The sequence below is a fragment of the Rhipicephalus microplus genome, chromosome 2, assembly GCF_043290135.1.
Source record: "Rhipicephalus microplus isolate Deutch F79 chromosome 2, USDA_Rmic, whole genome shotgun sequence".
NCBI classification, from domain to species: domain Eukaryota; kingdom Metazoa; phylum Arthropoda; class Arachnida; order Ixodida; family Ixodidae; genus Rhipicephalus; species Rhipicephalus microplus.
Window position 1 is genome coordinate 206,827,516 of NC_134701.1, and position 18,891 is coordinate 206,846,406.

General features: G+C 46.4%; 1 protein-coding gene across 1 annotated transcript; it reads right to left on the minus strand.

The window, feature by feature from the left end:
* Positions 1-68: 68 nt before the first annotated feature.
* On the minus strand, positions 69-16,759 carry LOC142793569 (phospholipid-transporting ATPase ABCA3-like). Its single transcript, XM_075885789.1, has 13 exons — positions 16,665-16,759; positions 14,491-14,768; positions 13,398-13,658; positions 12,043-12,281; positions 9,611-9,848; positions 8,192-8,380; positions 7,241-7,385; positions 6,307-6,442; positions 4,404-4,679; positions 3,664-3,819; positions 2,828-3,038; positions 2,448-2,608; positions 69-218 (listed from the first exon to the last, which is right to left on the minus strand). Coding segments are annotated over exons 1-13 (2,442 nt in total). The 5' UTR covers positions 16,667-16,759.
* Between the last annotated feature and the right edge of the window lie 2,132 nt (positions 16,760-18,891).

The following is an 18,891-nucleotide window of genomic DNA, read 5'->3' on the forward strand; positions in this document are numbered from 1 at the left end:
ATACGAACCAGCAGCAATAATTGTGCGCACTTACACACGCATGAATTGTGGGTTGGGAGCGCCTTATATTAGAAAGGGTTGATGCCTCCGGCGGCCACCTTGTTGGCGTCGACCAGGGCGCAGGGGCAGTCGGGCAGCTCGGGTATGCCTTCCTCCTCGCTCCCGTCAGGGTCGCGGTCCACGCAGCGAAGCACGTCCTCGAGCGCCGCCACGAAAACCTACACCGAGTCGAGCAGGTACGTGTGACGGTTCTCCTCTAGTTCGCGGAGCAGCTGCGAGTGCGTTTTAAAGCGAAAGACGTTGCAAGATTGGCAGCCAAGTCTGTCGGCGTAGCTGTCTGCTGCTGCCGGTGTCTTAACAGCCATGGCCACAATGAGAAGGAAAGAAACGGAGTTTAAGCAAATTTGAACCCAAACATCGTGCCTAGCAGAGCCACGTCGGTGCTCGAAACTTCTGAAAGAGGATGCTATGGAGGTGTCACGTCGTTCAACCAGCGTGGTACAAGTACATCAAACAGTGGAAACTGCGTGACGAGAAACGGAGCTCACTTCATTGTCATCAGCCTCGGCATCAACAAAGTGCACAAAGGGCAATACAGATACGAAGCAGGGACCTCGTTTCTTCACCGTTATAGGTGGGTACTTCATTCATTGACGAAATTACGATTTATATATGGCGTAGTGAGTACCTTGCAATGGTACTTAAACTAGTCGCCCCAAGAGTGTTTACGACGGGCGCTAGAAAGGCCACTCCTTCAGTTTTCGTGCGCTTGTGCTGCATGTTCCGTGCACGCCTGGCGTTTTCTTTTTTCACCACAGTGGCGCTAAACGTCATGGTAACAAACTTCCTTTTTTTTTAGAGGCAAACCTCCTTATAGAAACACCTGTTCGTCTCTCGTAGCCGTTGTAGTGTGTAACAAGTATAACATTTTGACCTCCAAGGTGGCGCCAGTGAGAGATTTCTTCTGTGCGTTGTTGGACAATAAAAATAGCGCTAAATGTACGTGAAAATGGCTGCTAATGGGGAAAGAGAGACAGGAGCATTCGGCTTTTAGCTAACACACACGCTGTGATCCGCATTAGCAGTCATTGGCATGTACATTGAGCACTATCTGACAAGAAAGGGTTGCTACGTTATACTCGCTGCGTGTAACCTCCTTAGTTTTAGAAAGGTTTAGCGAGCGTTGAGCCGCAGTGCCATGAATACAATGAACTAGTATATACCATGAACTCGAGGTGGTACCAGGAACTCAAGGTGAACGCACGAGCAGACGCACGCACGGATGGGCGGATGGACGCATGGATGGTCACACAGACGGACGCACGGAAGCAAGAAGGGATGGACGGAAGAATGCTTCGCCCAACTCTCTATCATTCACTCCGTGGATATGCTGCCATTTTTTTTGCGATAGTGATGTTTGTCTGGGCGAGTCTGTATGAATTCATCGCAATACATAGCACAAGAAAGACATTACGAGGAGCACAGAAAGAGCATTCGGAAAGAGCGCTATATCTGGGGCAGGGAGTAGCTGGTGTGCGCTATCGTACGGTGCACTAGTTGTGTTTAATTTGACATACTTGCATATATACATGCCTCGTATCGATAGTAAATTCACTTGAATGTTCATGACCGTGTGGGTTTCGTTTGTTGGCCAGAAATGTTTGCACAAAAAGTAAGTTATCACGTAGCAACCAGCAACTAGCTGGAACCCACATATTCAAATGGTTGCATGCATAGGTGAGTCAGTCGTCAGCGAGACCCTGCGTAGTAATGAAATGTAATTCCATGGGATAAAATGTGCAATGGTTGCTTGTTGAAATAGAAGTGAGCAAGAACCGCATTTTTTTTCACGCGCACACTGTAAGCTGGGCAAATTGTTCACATGTCTCACCTACTGATCCTTTCTTTCCCCGGGCCTCGTCTCATTTTTCGCGCTATTTATTGCTGTTATTTTTCTCGTGGCACTGATGACTAAGCTTTAATGAAATACAATTAGACCATAACAGTACTAAAAATGTGTCGTATTTCGTGAGCACACTTCTCAGTGCTTTTTTCGATCCGTTCAGCATAGATAGCCCTAATAGTTGATATGCACACTCGCATTTTTGATACAATAAAAACATGTGACGCATAGGTACCTCAGAAAGTTCCAGAGATGCATTGTTGACTTGTCGCATTGGGCTCGTGTACACTAAATTTCCCATTGACGTAAGCATCATTTGGGCATCTTCATAAGTACAGCCAATTTATTTTTACTCGTATGTTAGTTTTTGTAAGGCTTATAAATTGATGTGTATACTTTCGGTCAAACGAGTTCTGCATACACCGTCATTGGCAGATCTGCTTTTGGATGACCCTCAAATACTTTTAATATCTGTACAAAGGAGCTGTCTGCCAAGATGACTGAGCTTCGTACTCTTTCAAGCGGCGTTTCCCCGCGCCCTCACCTGAATGAGGGTGTTGACGCCAGGATCTCCCACGTTCGCGTTGAGCGTCTGGTGATCGTCGGCCTTGATGTGAGCCCGGGGAACGTAACGCCGCACCAGGTCAGCAAGAGCGCGCGCTGGGCTAAAGTTCTTCATGCCGGCTCGGATCCAGTAGCCCGTGCCTGAATAGAGAGGAATTAAGCAACCCTTACTTCTGGTATGGCAAGGAAAGTTCATAAGCAGCGAGACTGACAGTCATGCCAAAAGCTATTCAGATTATGTACTCTATTCCAATCCCGTCCGTGGCCTTCAAACAGCCTAGAGACCGGAACCATTTCGTTCGAAGTTCACTATTATAGGGATGAGCATGTACTACTGCAGGCGACACAGTCAACGCGTACCGTAGGTTGTGCGCAGGAAGAGCGGCGAGCCGCAGCAGCGCAGCCTGCCAGAGGCGAGGACGGCGATGCGGTCGTCCAGGGTGTCGGCTTCCTCCATGCTGTGCGTAGTCAGCAGCATCGTCTTGTCCTCGTGGAAGCGCAGAACGCATTCCCACAGTGCGCCCTTGCACTCGGGGTCCGCACCCGCTGTGGGCTCGTCCAGAACCACGATCTGCGGTACGAACACATTCGCTTGCACGTCGCGTTCTTACAGCGTGACTTTACACGCGCACCTAACGTAAGTTTATAGTGACATGAAACTCAGAATAATATGAAACTAGAATATATTCAAATTAGCATAAGCCGCATATACTCGCACGTCAGCATTATAGTTTTTCGTGCAACTCCGATTGATTCAATTAAAAATGTGATAACACGCCGAAAGTTGCCAGAAGACGGCTGTCGGAGTTCTGGTCCATAATGATTTAGTAGACGTAGATGAAACGAAAATTGACAACTTTGTGTTCGTTGTCTTTATCGAAACCGGCAGTTGAATATTGAACGACACGAACAAGCCTGCCTCAAATACATTTCTTTCTTGTAATTGATGATAACAATTTAACCCACACGAACCGGTGATAAACCAACAGGAACTAGCCTGCCTCACTCTACAACCTCAAATACATTTCTTTCTCCTAATTGATGATTACAATTGAACCAACACGAATCAGCGATGAACCAACAGGAACTAACCTGTCTCACTCTGCAACGTCAAATACGTTTCTTTCTCGTAAATGATGATTACAATTGAAAGGTTCAGGGCGGCATCCTCGCAGTGACAATGACGAGCCACTGACCAGAGGACTTCCGACGATGGCGACACCGAGCTGCAGCTTTCGCATGGTGCCCCAGGACAGGGAGCTGGCCAAGGCGTCGCGCTTCTCGGCCAGCTTGAATGCTTCCAGTATCTCCTCAATCGCTTCATCACCCGTAGCCCAGCTATCGCTGCGAATCTGCGCAAAACACAACTCATGTTTTCACCTGCGCATCGTACAAACCTGGGCGCCACTTAATGACGCAATGACTTGTGTAGGCTTACTGTACAGCGTCCCTCCTGTTAAAGCGACGCTTATCAAATAGGCCAATTAACCCTGAAGCGCTAAATTAGACATGTACAGCAGCTAACAGGTTAACAAGCAGTGAAAATAATGTCAAAACGAACGCACATTGGTAGCACCCGAGTGGACGCTGGAACACTGAGTCATATGAAACTCGCCAACATCTCCATTGTGGTTATTTAAAAAAATTAAGCTACGTTTGCTTTTGCAATAAACAATCCGTAAGTACAGCAGGCTTTTGCTTGCAGTAAGGAGGAATGACATTAAGCCATTAAACTCTGGACAGCACAGTGACAAGGGTGTTACCACTAGGGCACGAAGCTAAAAAAGCAGAACTTAGCAGTGTTGTTCCCCACAGATCACGTCCTACTCTGAAGTTATTCGAATTTATGCTTTAGCAATTAAGTCTCTACCGGTGCTTCGCATTGGTGCAGATAATACACCAGTGTCCGATACAGGGAGCCACAAGGAGCGCGCACCCTGGCGAAGAACTGCAGGTGCTCGAGAACAGTGAGGCCGAGGAAGAGCACGTTCTCTTGCGGGCAGAATCCCATGGACCGTCGCGCGGAGTCCGTCTCGAGTGCGACGTCGAAGCCGGCCACGTAGACGCAGCCCTCGGTTGCCTGCTCGAGGCCCGTGATGAGGCGCAGCAGCGTAGTCTTGCCCGCCCCGTTGCGGCCCAGCAGAACGGTCACGTCGCCCGGGTACGCCTTCAGGCTCACATGCCGCACGGCAACCGTCTGGTTGTGGTACACCTGAGCGTCCGAGGTGCCGACAGAGAGCGGTGCGGGATGTCTCGCGTTAGGTTACAAGTGCATACGTTAGGTTAGGTCGCGTTAGGTTACAAGTGCAAGTTACAAGTACATCAGAATTCCTTTTTAGGAATTCGGATGAGCTGTTTCAGGCGTAATGGGCACACGAGTGACTACATAACTGGGAACACGAGACACATGAGGCGCCTTGAATGCGCTACAACAGGAAATTCATCGTAATTTGCATAACAATGCATCTGAACATGCACAACTAATAATAAACACGCACTTATGCCAAGGAAAGCAAACGGGTCCTTATTTTTTACGATAAAAATATACTTCGAGTTAACACAACAAAATGAAACAAAAACTACGCAGACGTTTCCCTCCCCTATGAGGGTGGCATTCAGAGAGGATCTAAAAAGATGCCACCCGCGTCCTCTGAAGTCTCGCTGAATGTGTCAACGAAATCTAGTTGTACAATCTTTACGGAAAGCATTATCTCCCTCCCCTAAAAAAAAGAAATCGTCTATTCGAATACACATTCCACAAAGCGTAAAAGTAGCCATGTTCGGTGACAAAGCACGAAAATAAAGCTGCGTGTCGCGTCTATAGCTACTCTGCTCTGCATAATACGTTATGCGGATCAGCATCGTTCGGTTACAAACATTGCGCAGCCAACAAACTTACACTGTAGCTTGAAAATCACCTATATGATTTCGCGCTCGACTTTCCCGTTTTCAATGACCATAATTATTTTTTATGACGCTAAAGGCATTGTGAATGCGCACTGAGATGGGAAAACTGCCGTTCTCTGCTCCACAGAGCATTCCCAACGAACTTGGAATGTTCCAGAACTACCTATCAATGCCCAGTTCCACAGTTATATTAATTCGTTTCAAGTGGAAATGTTACTGCATCAACTAAATAGAAATATATTGCTTCTACAACCGGAATGACGTCACCATTCACGAGAACGATCGCAGTGGTGTTTGTTAGTTTAATTGGATTCGTTGATCAGCAAGCGATGTGCGCGCCATAATCGCAAGCGCCGCACGCAAACCTGCGAAACGAAGTACATCGACGGTTGATATAATAGAAGCTCCCTCATTCCGGATGTCAACGAAGAGAGTAAGGTAGTTGTGCTCTTCTGCTTTTCGCTTTCACCGGAGAAATGGCTTGGGGTTCGTCATCTTGGTAAAGTTACCAGCGATCGCATTTTTCAAAATCTAAAGTGGAAACAGGCTCCTCCTAGTAGTAGCTCCGATTCCACATTCATTTCGACCGCCCGTCTCCAATAACTAGGTGTTAATTTCTTTTAAATTAATTTCTTAACTTAATCTTTTTAAATAAAGGATTCCGCAGGACGTACGAATGAGATTTTCGAAAAAAAGCGTTATCACGAGAAAAAAAAAACGGTTCATGCAAAGTTGCAATAACATTTAAGTTGCCTAAATACACGCGGTAACATCTGCTTTAAACATCTACCGGTTCTCGGGCTCCCAGTAAGCGTAAAAAGCAGTGGCTAGGCTTCAGCGCTACACGCTGTAAAAATGCAGTTTCGTACTCTTCTCTCAGTGTACGAAACCCCCGACAAGTTTGTCTTGTTTCAACTGCGTGGTCTACTCACCTTGGTGACGTCCTTGAGCACAATGCCTGGATTCGTACGGTCTCCGACGCCCTCTATGGGCGCATCGGGCTCCGCAGAGTCCGTCGTCGACTCGCTGATGGTCACTTGTTTGCGGCGACTGTAGAACCAGTAACTCCTGTGCGCGAAGCCGAAAACAACTCTGGTGTGTGAACCAAACGCAAGGTCAGGTTGTGCGCGCGTCGTTACGCAGCGATTGCTGTTGACAAATCGAAGCCCGTAAGTTAAGTCACAGGGACATCATAATTCAAGATGCTGACAGGGGTGCCGGCGAATAAAGATTGGGCGAAGAGAAAGTGTTGCTTGCATCGCGAACTCTATATCACGTGGTATCAAAGAAGCGAAGTATCAATACAATCTAAAAAAAGATCAAGTAAAAAGAGTGTGTCTTCTGCTCCCACAATGATACTCATTATCTGGCTTGCTTGATAGGAAAGAGGGCCAGCACCGAGTTTTAAAGCAAGCTAGATGGTATGCCACACTAATAGAATTTCAAGTCACGCATGCCTTTCCTTGACTGAAGAGCCGGGCGTGTACCGATTATACAAGAAAAGGAACGCAATGTAGGTTATTTTTGTTGTGAGACAAAAGGACTCTCTTTTTACTCGATCTTTTTGTATTGTAATCGTCCCGTGGATGCAGCACTCGAAATCGCGAACTCGCTCGGCTGTCGAAACGTTTTATCCACTGTCACGGGATTAAAATCGGCGAAGTGCTTAGGAAAGTCATTGTATACTCAATGCAATGTTCCCGGATTATGGGTGACGTATAAGGTCCAAAAATGCGAGGCTTCAATCTGCGGTATGCGCCGATACGGAGCTCAGAAAAGGATGACTAAAGGATAACGTGTGGCGCTAAACAAAGCGACATATAGCTTGCCTTCGTGAAGAACAGAGGTTCCTTGGGGATGCCGTACTGCCAGGGCCAGACGTTGTCCAGGTACGAGACAAACATGCCGTAGGTGACGCAATAGCAGCACACAACCAGTGTCATGCCAAACAGTGTCACATTATCGTAGGGCGAGCCGGGAACGCGGAAGTTGCTCCAGTGGGCCCCGTCGTCTGCGTGGCCGTGGCTTGTTATGAGATTTCTTTGTTGTTGTTAATACACGCGACTTAGCGTTGCCCAAGATCATTAAGTGCATGCGCGGGCACACCCACTTGGTGTCCCTGCAGTCTCACAACTCTCCGCATGCCTCAGTAATAAATATTACACGATTTTTGATTTTCACTTCAGCTGTAAACAGCTGCACGAAAAAAAAATCGGCCCTACTCGGCCTGGTTGTGGCGGCCAGGCAGCCTGGCGTTACACCACATTTGACGAGGGAGAACGTAGAAAAATAATTAGGGATACATCTTCCACAGTAATCGCTCGTTACGGGAAAGGGAGAATATTCTTATAAACATAAATAAAATTTCGTCAGCTCTGTAGGACGTAAAAAATTACACGATGAGAAATTTGAACGCAGCATACCGCTATTGACACGGCCGTCATCCACGATGACGTATAACGCCACATCTTTCCCATCCCTTCAACAAACGCTGACGACTATCAGCAACTCGCTGTGGTAAATGAAGTAATCGACGTAACAGATAGATACGACAGATAATAACTGCCACAACCGCAGGTTAACTTGCTTGTGATAATCTAAAACCGCGTACAAATACGCCAACAGGGGTTTTAATGTACCCTTCACGTTCAGCTTGGTTATGCGAAGTTCTGAATGATTGCGAGAATGAGGTGTTTCAATTTTATTGAGTAATGCCAGAGGGTGCGTTCTTGGTTGTTGTGAATGCCTAACAATATCGCTCCATCTAAAGAAGATGTGGCGCTACAAACTAGGCATCACATAGCAGCGACACTCAACTGTTCTCTTCGTGCAGGGAGATGATGCGGAATATCCAGTGCGCCGCCATGTTCGGGAAGATCGAGCTTTGAATCTTCTGCATTAGCGAGAGATCCACGTATTCGACCGACCCCGGCACGTCCATGAAGAACACAGGCACCTCGTACGTAAGCGTCCACAGGCACACGATGGCGAACACTGCGTACACCGCTACGACCGAGAAAAAGGAATGAACGCGAAGTCGCTTTTCTTCAATACGTTGTGGATGAGTCCTGAATTGCTTCGCAATGTTCAGTGCCGGCGTGCTAAGAGTTGATCGCCAATGGACACTCGCGCTTCCAATTCCTACCATTGGTTAGCTCGATTGGTGGAGTGACCTCATGTATAGTCGCAGGTCCCGGATTTGATCTCCAGACAAGAAAGACGTTTTCCTCAACTACATATTTTTCCTCATGATGAATATCTATGAATTATCTTGTGGCTTCGCGCGACAGATTTGTGGACGCGTATTATCTGCTTCAGAATGGGGCATTGGTGCAAACTGTGACTTGATGGCTGCAAGTGCACTATAGGACAGCAGGTGCGTCGAATTCACGTAGTAGTGCATCGCATTTGTAAAGTACATATACCGACTAAATGGCGATTTAATACTAGCAACACAATGCCGGCATTTCTTGTTTACCAGATACAAAAACTTGCATTACCTGTTATCGATTAGCACATGTAGGTTTATGATTGCATAGAGTACAATTCAGCCATGCCAGTATTAAATGCTTCGGATTACTTCCGGCCCACACACTACAAGTTTTCACGCATGTATTCCAAATTTAATGTTCGACATTGCACCTTCAGGGCTCTTTTTACTATAACACCGTTTTTCTGATAACACAAATGAAAAAGTGTAGCGAACAGATGTGGTTGCCCGCAGGATTGCACATTTCACTATATCTCATGTCATCCACACAAATATAAAACACACCGCTTCGAGTAACATAAAAATAAACATTACTGCCTTCATTGTCCAGGAGGAATGAGCCACATCTGGCGCATTAGATGAACTTATAGTTCGGTGTTCTTTACCTTCATTTAACATGCGTTTTACTCTGACGTTGGCTTATAAAAATTATGATTTTTCTATTTCTTGAATGGGCTCCGCCACGGTGGTATTGTGCCGAAGGCTCTCGGCTGCTGACCCAAACTTCATGGGATCGAATTCCGGCTGCGGCGGTTGCATTACCGATGGAGGCAAAGATGATCTAGGCCCGGGTGCTAAGATTTGGGTGCGTGTTAAAGAAACCCAGGTGGTCGAAATTTCCGGAGCCCTCCACTACGGCGTCTCTCATAATCATATGGCGGTTTCGGGACGTTAAACGCACACATCAACCAATTTCTTGAAGGGGTCCTGTAGTCCTACTTATGCTACAGATGCGAGTTGCTCACGTGTTTTGACGACGCAGCTGATGAGTAGGCAGAAGAGGTCGCAGTAGACGGCATAAAGCATGATCATGGCCAGCACCAGCGTGAAGTCACTTTGTGGTAGCAGCGCTGGAGCGCAGAAAAGCGGCAGCTTCATGAGCGTCGTCATGAGCACCGCCACCACCGCCATCACCAGCAGGCCGCTCAGGTACGCCGAGAGCCAGTACACAGCGTCCGACACGCCCGCGATGTGCAGCAGCTCCTGTGTGCGAAGAAGTGAGCACAGTTCCGTCACCTCTGATGTGAACATGCATAGTTCGCTTCCACATGCAACATATTTCAACCGACGTTACACCTGTCCTTGCACACATCATGTCATCCTTTGTATCGATTGTACACTTGGGCTCCAAAAACGCGAGCACACGAGAACACGTACTCGAGACGAGCACCCATTCTTTGTATTCGTTCTCGTGCGAATGTGTTTTCCGGCGAACTTTGTCTATTGACACTAAATGTGCACCAACTAGCAAAACCGCACGTACTAAGTAAGAGCAAGTACCTCTCATATCACATCATGCATCGAATACAGAACTATGTCGATCTCCATACTACCACTCTTAGAACTATATAAAAAAAGATAATCATTTATGGCCTTGCTTCCAGGTTGAATGAACGCTAAGAGACGGGTTCAGATCTTTTTTCAAAAACAGTAGGACGGAACCCCCCCCCCCCCTCCTGTCGAAATTAGGACTGCGAAAACTTACAAATATTGTGTAGTATCTCAGTATCTCGACCTGTGCGCGAACACCACCAGTGTTGAGAATCTGCCGATTAAGCAAACATAAATTTCATGAAAACTTGTCGCACAAGTCTCATTATTCATTACGTGGACATGCATCCTATAGGGCACCTGTCAGCTCCCCCCTCCCATCACTGTGTATGCCCTTGCTATTGTCAAGATATATAACTAGCTTAGCACTGGCAAGTCGGGTAATTTGTTTTACGTGGTGATTAAGTTGTAGTACTCATGACAGTAGCACGAATGTGCTGTACCGGCGATAAGTTTTAAGAAAAGCAACGTCTGAAACACAACGACCTTGTTGTTTAGATTAGCGTTGTTAGAATCGACATGCAGTCATCCTTTTTCGTACACCCATTTTCTAAACTCCTTCCAGAAAATTTGTGATGCACGAAACTTCCACGCTTATATATGGACTGAATCGCTCTTTGTTATACGGGTCACGTACAGGCGGAAAATTGGAGGGCCAGCTCCGTGGCATGTCGGTTGTAACTCGAGCACAAACACCACCACGATGCAATCGTGAGGTTCGCGCTAACTGCACTGCCGGCACAAACTGAAAGTTATCTTGCATGTGGGTCTGAAATAACACACACGCGTTGGCATGCTTCGATCAGCAACCAGCTTCATTTATGGCACGAGACTCAACTAGGGCAGAAAGTTATTCGGAAGAGAAACAAAGTTCCTTTCACCAAAGTGTCTCGCAGGATTCACAGAGTGAATTTCTCATTTCACACGTAGTTGTGTGCAAATGTATCGACTTAGAAGCGTGGCAGTATTAGACGCGACATGAAGGGTAGCGTGTGGAAACGGGCGCAGTAAGGGAAAAGGCAGGTGAGCGGAACGAGAAAAACCACAAAATTTCGCGTTGGATGTCCGTGCGAACGTTGATTTAGGTACGCTTGGGGACGTTTTGCTATGTACGCCTAAGTGAGAAAGGTTTTTAAATTGATCTGTTTAGAATTTTTGTAATACGTTCATCTTTAAATAATTGTACTCTACGTTAAGAGTTTGATTACAAGCTTTTCCAGTTTCTCAATAGGTCTGCCTATCGGCCTTGTAACCGGTGACACCAGATCAAGCGTGCACTGCCACGTGCACTTCCACAGCGCACTTACGCTCATGTCCTCTCGTGATCACAGCTTATTTAAATTGAACTATTAGCAGAGATACTGCGCAAAAAAGAAACGAAGAAAAGGGGACAAAATAATAGTGCAAGCACTTACAAAGAAACAAAATGACCCTTTACGTTTATTCGCGCAGTTATTATAGATTACTAACTCGCCCAACAGCACATAGATTCAACTAGCTTGTGCGAGAATAATTCAAGCAATTTTAAGTTAACCGAGTTGAGGACCTATACAGTAGCGCGTCCGCCCAACCTTGTACTGCCTTCCACAGCCACTCGATACGACATACCGTCATGCAACAACGTGAAAGACGTTTATTTCACCGAACTATGTAAAACTTCTTCATTTTCTGGTAGTAGTCTACACAATGAACAAACGTATTGCTGCCCAGTTCCGACTTTGTCGTCTGCTTCGCAACGACCACGACTCATCGCCGAAACCTATTGCTGCGGAGCTGGATAGTCTGCCGCGCCGAAACTGATTGCGCCCACAATGTTGCAAAACAGCCGCAGCCACCGTGTCTCTACCTTCATGCCGACGGACTTTTCATCGGCGATGCGCTTGACGGCGACGGGCGCGATCACGATGAAGCCGTACACGACGCAGAGGTCGGCGATGCGACGCGCACCACCACCCCAGCCCTTTGCCTTGGGTGTCGGAAAGCGATGCGTCTGGCAGTACACTGGCGGCAGGGGGTTGTTCAGGCGCATGGCCTCGGCGCGCGCGACGGCCGGGTTCAGTCCGGACACCATGGGCAGCAGGATACCTGCGGGGTCCAGCGACGTAGGACGATGGAAATAAAAACAATCGCTTATTTGTGGCACTATCGTACTACGCTTGCAAAGCTTAGCAAACATGTCAACAGTCGTTGAATGTGATCGACCCCGTCCTTATTATTCCAGGTATTTGACTTTCGTGGTCTGGCTTCGCGGTTACTACATGTTCTAAGTAGACATACTAAGTGCCAATCATTTCTTAGCGAAATTCGGCGACTTTGAGCGTATCTATCTATCTATATATTTAGCCGCTTACGTTTGCGTGCTCTCGTTGTCACCACCTTAACTTGGCGTGAACCAAAGTAGCATGGAAGGCTAAGATGGTCTGGTGAATATGACGCTCTGGTCAAGACATGAATAATGTCACAATCGTCGTGGAACGTCAATGGTGGTTGCAGTGCTGCCTCTCCGATTTTATAAACATTGCATATGTACTCATTTGATGTAGCTGTCACGTCGGGTTAACGTCCAATGTGGTTAAGTGTCATTCGCTGAAGTTGATTTACGTAGCAGTGTCCAGGGCCAGCACATTCGCGAGCATCAGCGGTTCATACTAGCTTGTGGTGTTGCTAATACGCATGTCGCCGTTGACATCGTTGTGCAAGTGTAAACAACCGGTTATATAAACATGTACGTGCAACATTTATACATTTATTTAGCGTCATTTCATGACGTATTGCTTAATAAAAAATTGCAACAGGGTTACCTTCCCTCCGCACGCTTCGCACAACATCAATTCCCAGGTACGTCGAATCTGCCGAATTTTTCTTTTTCAACTTCCAGCGTCTCGGCACTCATCGCAAAGCGCTGTTTTTTGCCAAGACTGTGGCACATTATTTCAGTTTTGTGCATATTATTTTCAGACCTACTTTTTTGCTTTTCGTGTGCACTTCTCTAACCACAAGCTGCAATTCGCCCCCTGAGTTATTATCAATGAGATATTTTCCATTTACTCCTATTATATATTGTAAAGACCGTCTTTATTGACAAATTCTAAGCCGTTTTATCTGCTTATCGATGGCATACGAGGTGTCGTAACGAGGTACGCATAGTATGCAAAAGCACAACACGGGTGTGTGTGCCCTCAACTAGAGAACAGAACTTGCCGTTCATCCAAAAGGGTGGCTGTTTCTGGGCGTTGCCCACGAATGTCTGCCTGGTGTAGAATTCCTGCCACGATGGGAATCGCAGCGTGTAACTGAGCTCGCCTTGCTCGACCCGTTCGAACACGACGCCGTAGTTGTTGGCGAGGCCCACCGCGTTCTTGCGTACGGACAGCTTGGCCACCATCTCAGCCTCGCTAGGGAATGACTCAAGCCTGACGGAGGGGAAGGCCTGGCGCAGCACTTCCTCACTGGTAACGTTGCCTGTTGGTGACGTCGATGAAGTCGCACATTCCATTCCCCAAGTACTTTGTTCGGGTGGTGTCGCGACATTAGAGAAAGCTCGAAAACAGCCAACTAGCACACCATTCGCCATCGCCTTCTTGTGAACTGTACCCAATGATCGAACGCAATTAGAAATATAGGCTTCACGAACTCTTACGCCCTTACCCCGCGCACCCCACAATTGCTACCCAGGGCAAGTCAGGCATCTTTACGCCACTAAGTATGACTCCTTACCTCACGACGTAGCGAAATTGCTATGACATAAAGCTACAATCGTGGGTTCACTCGCGGTAGCATTTTGATGCAGGCGAAATGCAAGAAGGCACGTATGTTCACAGCTTTAAGTGCTCTTGCAAGGACTCCAGGCAGCCTTGAACACCAATTTGGGTTGCGCGAAAGTGAACACGACGTGCGCCCGTCCTGTTCTGCTTCCTTCGTCTGTTTTTTTGCGCAACCTAAGGATGTGTTCAAGATGGCACCAACTTGCCTAAAACAAAAGCTTTACTCCAGGCAGTCAATGTCAGTCCAGAGACCTCCTCTATGGCATGCCTCATGTTTCCGGGCAAAATACCAACACTAGTTTGCAGCCTCTCCACACCAAATCGGCACGTATGTTTGCAGTGTTAGTAAAAAGCATCACGTGAGAATGCTGCTTGTCGTAGTAGTATTAAAAGTTCTGAAATAAGCGTAACGACCGTTGTTGCATAAGCGTTTCTGTTTGAGCATATATGTGTCAGAATTCAGGGCAGAATAAACAACATACAGAGCTAAAACTCCGCATAAACAGTTAGCAGTTAAGTTGCACACGTGCCTGGCGCCGGAGCGAAGCCAAGAGGAGAAGGGAAGTTGATCGAAGGCCTGATCACGCTGGGCGCGTCATTGTCACTGCCAGCGAAAGTGGTGCCAATGGTGGGTATGGGCAGTGGCGTGTCGCCTACGCTGTAGCCGTTGCAGTGCAGATAGTTCTGCACCACCGTCAGCAGCAGTGGCGTCAGCCTCTCCAGTGCCGTGATGGCCCAGTTGCGTCGAAGTCTGTACAGGTAGACGCTCTTCCAGAGCAGCAGGCGTAGCTGGCGCCAGCGCATAACCCTGCATGGAAAAGCCGATACGACGTAGTTGGCAAGTATCTTTGTTGTTACTTGCGACCACGACTAATACAATGGTTTCTATCAGGGTTTTTTGTAGCAAGAATGACTTGCTGTATAATGCGCTTCAGTAATATCAGCTCATTATGGTAACTACAATCAATTAAAGGTCAATATTTCGCTGTCCTTTCACTCCTGCACAGCCTTGCGCGACAGGCAGTGTTTTACTGAAGGAAATAAAACCAGAAAAAAGATAATTTACCAAGACACAACAAACAGTCATGAAGAAAGCCAAAGTGCTTTTTGAACGACTGGTATCTGGTCGAAAGGTCTATATCTTCTTCATTGACAGCGTGTATAAGAACGTAGTACCTTGTAGGGCCCGCAGGACGGTGTTCTGCTCGCCCATAGAGGGTACATCGTACACTACATCGTTAACAACTTTTTCTACACACACGCACAAAATCGTACAAATCAAATTTAGAGGCACGTCTCGCACCGTGTGTTTATTGAAATGGCTTGAAACGCGGTGTGCACACTCGTGCAGGCTTCCCGAATAGACAAATACCGGTTATATACCTTTGTTGTGCTGCGCAATGCTGCAGGTGATCACTTTGCAGGTGATACCAGCTTGTTTGACGACTAGTTGATGTCCCAGAACCCATATCATCAGTATTTTGCTTCGCTTGAATTGAATGCAATCAAAGAACAAACTGTGCTTGCACTTGAACCTAAAATTTTCTTTTGATGCAAAACTTGATGATGGCTAATGAAATAATAACTATATGCTTAATTACATGCTAAATATCTATAAATACTTAAACTCACGCAAGACAACACATTCCTACATTTTCTTTCTTCGAATATAGTATTGAGTACCTTGGAATCATGCCATGAGAATTTGACCCACTTGCAGACAGTGGATGATCAGTCGCGTCTAAAGGGGATATATCACAGCTCTCAGGTAATACCAGGTGAGTTTCCACGTAAGGCTTGCTACTCCAGTGATCATCAGTGTAACGATTGTGGAGCTGTGGCTTCGCAAGTATGCAGTCCGCCAAAGAATGACTAATCTGCCCTCAATGGCGTGGCGGGATTGTATTATAACATCAGTCTCCTGAACAGTTATCACCACTTTTTATCTATATCCTAAGCCAAAAATTTTCATTCTACCCCTTATGTTAGTGAAACCTGAACAAGCAGCATTGGGGGGAGTTAACGGTGGTTGCTGCGGGAAGTGGTTGTCGCGCACGTTGAAAATTTGTGGTGGTTCATAAATGGAAGAGTTCTTTAAGTCAGTGTGCAAGAGCAGCAATTTCTTGCATTCGTTTACAGCCTTCAATGCAGCCTTAAAAGTGCCCCGCCCTTGTGGTCTAGTGGCTAAGGTACTCGGCCGCTGACCCGCAGGTCGCTGGATCGAATCCCGGCTGTGGCGGCTGCATTTCCGATGAAGACTAAAATGCTGTAGAACCGTGTGCTCAGAATGGGTGCACGTTAAAGAACCCCAGGTGGTCGAAATTTTTGGAGCGCTCCACTATGGCGTCTCTCATAATCATATGGTGGTTTAGGGACGCCAAACCCCAAATATCAACCAATTAGTCCTAAAAGGATATTTGCTTTGCAAGTATAGCAACAATAAGCCCAGACAGCGTGATCGAGTTAGATCAGTGTGGTATCGATGGAGCGTCTATAGCAGCTCACTCCATTGGCAAACACGGCCATGGCACCCTCTTTCGACTGAACAGGGTGTTCGGGTGCATGTCGCCAAGAAGTGCAAGGAAGCAGCTTGGACTACGTGTCATCCGACATCTCAATGATTCGCCCCCACAGACTGTATTTGCAACCGGCGCTTTTAACAAGGTGTCGAGGCCACCATAACAGATCGTTGTCAGCTACTCACATCGTGGACGGCTTGCCGCTTTTCCTTGAGTGAGGGTCCAGGCGAGGAGGGCACGTCGAGGACAGAGCGGATGATCCAGGCCGGCAGGTCGTTCTCTCACGAGGCACAGTCTAGCGCGTTGTCACGTGCGTCATGCACGACAGATATCTTCCTCTTCTTCCCTACGAGAGCACCGAACAGATGCACGCGGTTTCCTATCTTCTGTCTTTTTTTGTATTTACACAGAGCTGGTCTGCCTCTGCCAATTCTGCGGAGAACTGAAAAATATCGCACATTACTTTTTGTCATGTGCAAGATAATCTCGTATCAGAACTCGATTTCTAATTACTCCTTTTACAAAAATAGGCTTGACCTTATCGGAAAAAATATTTTAAGCTTCGGTGTCTCAGGCTTGGAATACTGCAAAAAAATGCCTTTGTGCCGTGTGTCATTTCAATAAAAATACTCAACGAGTACAATTTTAATCTGGTATTAAAAAGTCTTCGTCTGTTGATAAGTTAATGATAAAGTTTTCAAAATTATTCTCCTCAAGTTATTACGGCAGTCTGAAATACAGTCTCAAAAGCATATTACTTGTAGTTAAACTGAGTATTTTACGTATATTTGCCATGTATTTTCTTCATTTTTGGTTTGAAATTTCATAGCTTACCTGAACTAACATTTAACAGTCTCTACATTGCATTCTTTACCAATCTCTCAAAGTGCATACGTGCCATGTATCTAGGGTAGCAAAGCACAGCAAAGAGAGCTTGTCTGGCTGGTTCTCCTAACTGTTCTTTTTGTGAAGTAAATGAGACAACTAAACGTTATCTCATTTCCACTGCAGCGCATCGCATTCAGACCGAGGGAACATTCATTGTGCATCGCTGCCCGTACCGCGTCTCTCTCGCTGAGCGAAAAATCATCGAGGAGAACGTCGCTGACATGCTGTAACGAGAAATAATTCGTCTGTCAGCTACCCTTGGTCATCCCCTGTTGTTTTGGTATATATATAAAAAAATGTGGCTCTGTGCGCTTTTGCGTCGATTACCGGACACTTAACAAGATCACACGCAAGGACGCATACCCCATGCCACGCATCGACGACGCCCTTGATTCACTGCAAGGCGCCGAATACTTTTCAAGCCTTGATTTGCGTTCGGGATATATGCGAATTCTCATACACGACGATGACAAAGAAAAAACGGCATTTGCAACTCCCGATGGCGTATACAAGTTCAACGTGATGCCTTTCGGGCTCTGCCATGCGCCCGCGACGTTTGAACGCATGATCGACACCGTCCTGCGTGGTCTGAAATGAAAGACGTGACTCTGCTACCTTGATGAAACAAACGGTCTGGTCGAGAGATTTCATCGAACCCTTACTGACATGATCGCCGTGTACATTCAACCGGATCACAGAAACTAGGATAAACTTCTACCGTTCGTCACTTTCGCCTACAACACCGCTGTTCAGCGCACAGCCGGCTACTCACCGTTTTATCTCGTTTACGGACGTTCACCTACTTTCTTTATCGACCTTCCTTTCTTCAAGTCAAGATCCTTGACGATGTGGCGCATGCCCACGCTGGGGTATTATTGGCCAAGAACCGAAAAGTTTTCATAAATTTCTTTCTTATAACAGGTTAAAATTAATCTATTTACGAGAAATAAAAGAAAGTTGCAACAAGACGAATTTCATTGTTGAATTGTAAATATTCTGTAGTGTAATGCAATAAAGCGTCGTATTTGATTTAATATAAGTTTGGAAATTTCAAAATTCACCGAAGAATGATTTCAACATTTAAACCTCTTTGAACTTTTGTCGAACTCCTGCAATGCGTCAATGATCTTCCCGTCGCTGTGGCCGAGAGACAACGCCCCGAAAAAAAGCACCATTTTAGCATTTAAATCTATTCCGAGAAGGTGGCAAACAGCACCTAGAGTGTTTTTAATTAAGGCAGAGAATCTATTAGAATAAATGAGGTAACGTTCAGTTGACTCATCTACTTCACAAACAGGACAATGAGGGAGGCTGCCAGACCAGCTCTGTGTAAATATAAATTTAGGTGTGGAATTTGACAACACAGTCTAGTGTGTGCGACTTCCGTTGCCCGCGTTTGACATATTTTACTATTTAATGGCATAACAAGTGCTTTAATTCTAGTGTGGCTGTTAGTGAAGGTGTAGAAAATTGCTCTAACGGTAGTTTCCTTCTTAGTCTAGCGCCTATCCAGAATTGCGATGC

Bases quoted from the DNA above. Each gene is read 5' to 3' on its own strand.
- LOC142793569 (XM_075885789.1), bottom strand. The intron at 6,443-7,240 runs GTACGGCATCCC...CTTCGCGCACAG, and splicing joins GACAACGTCTGGCCCTGGCA to GAGTTACTGGTTCTACAGTC. The intron at 4,680-6,306 runs GTGAGTAGACCA...TCGGACGCTCAG, and splicing joins TGCTCAAGGACGTCACCAAG to GTGTACCACAACCAGACGGT.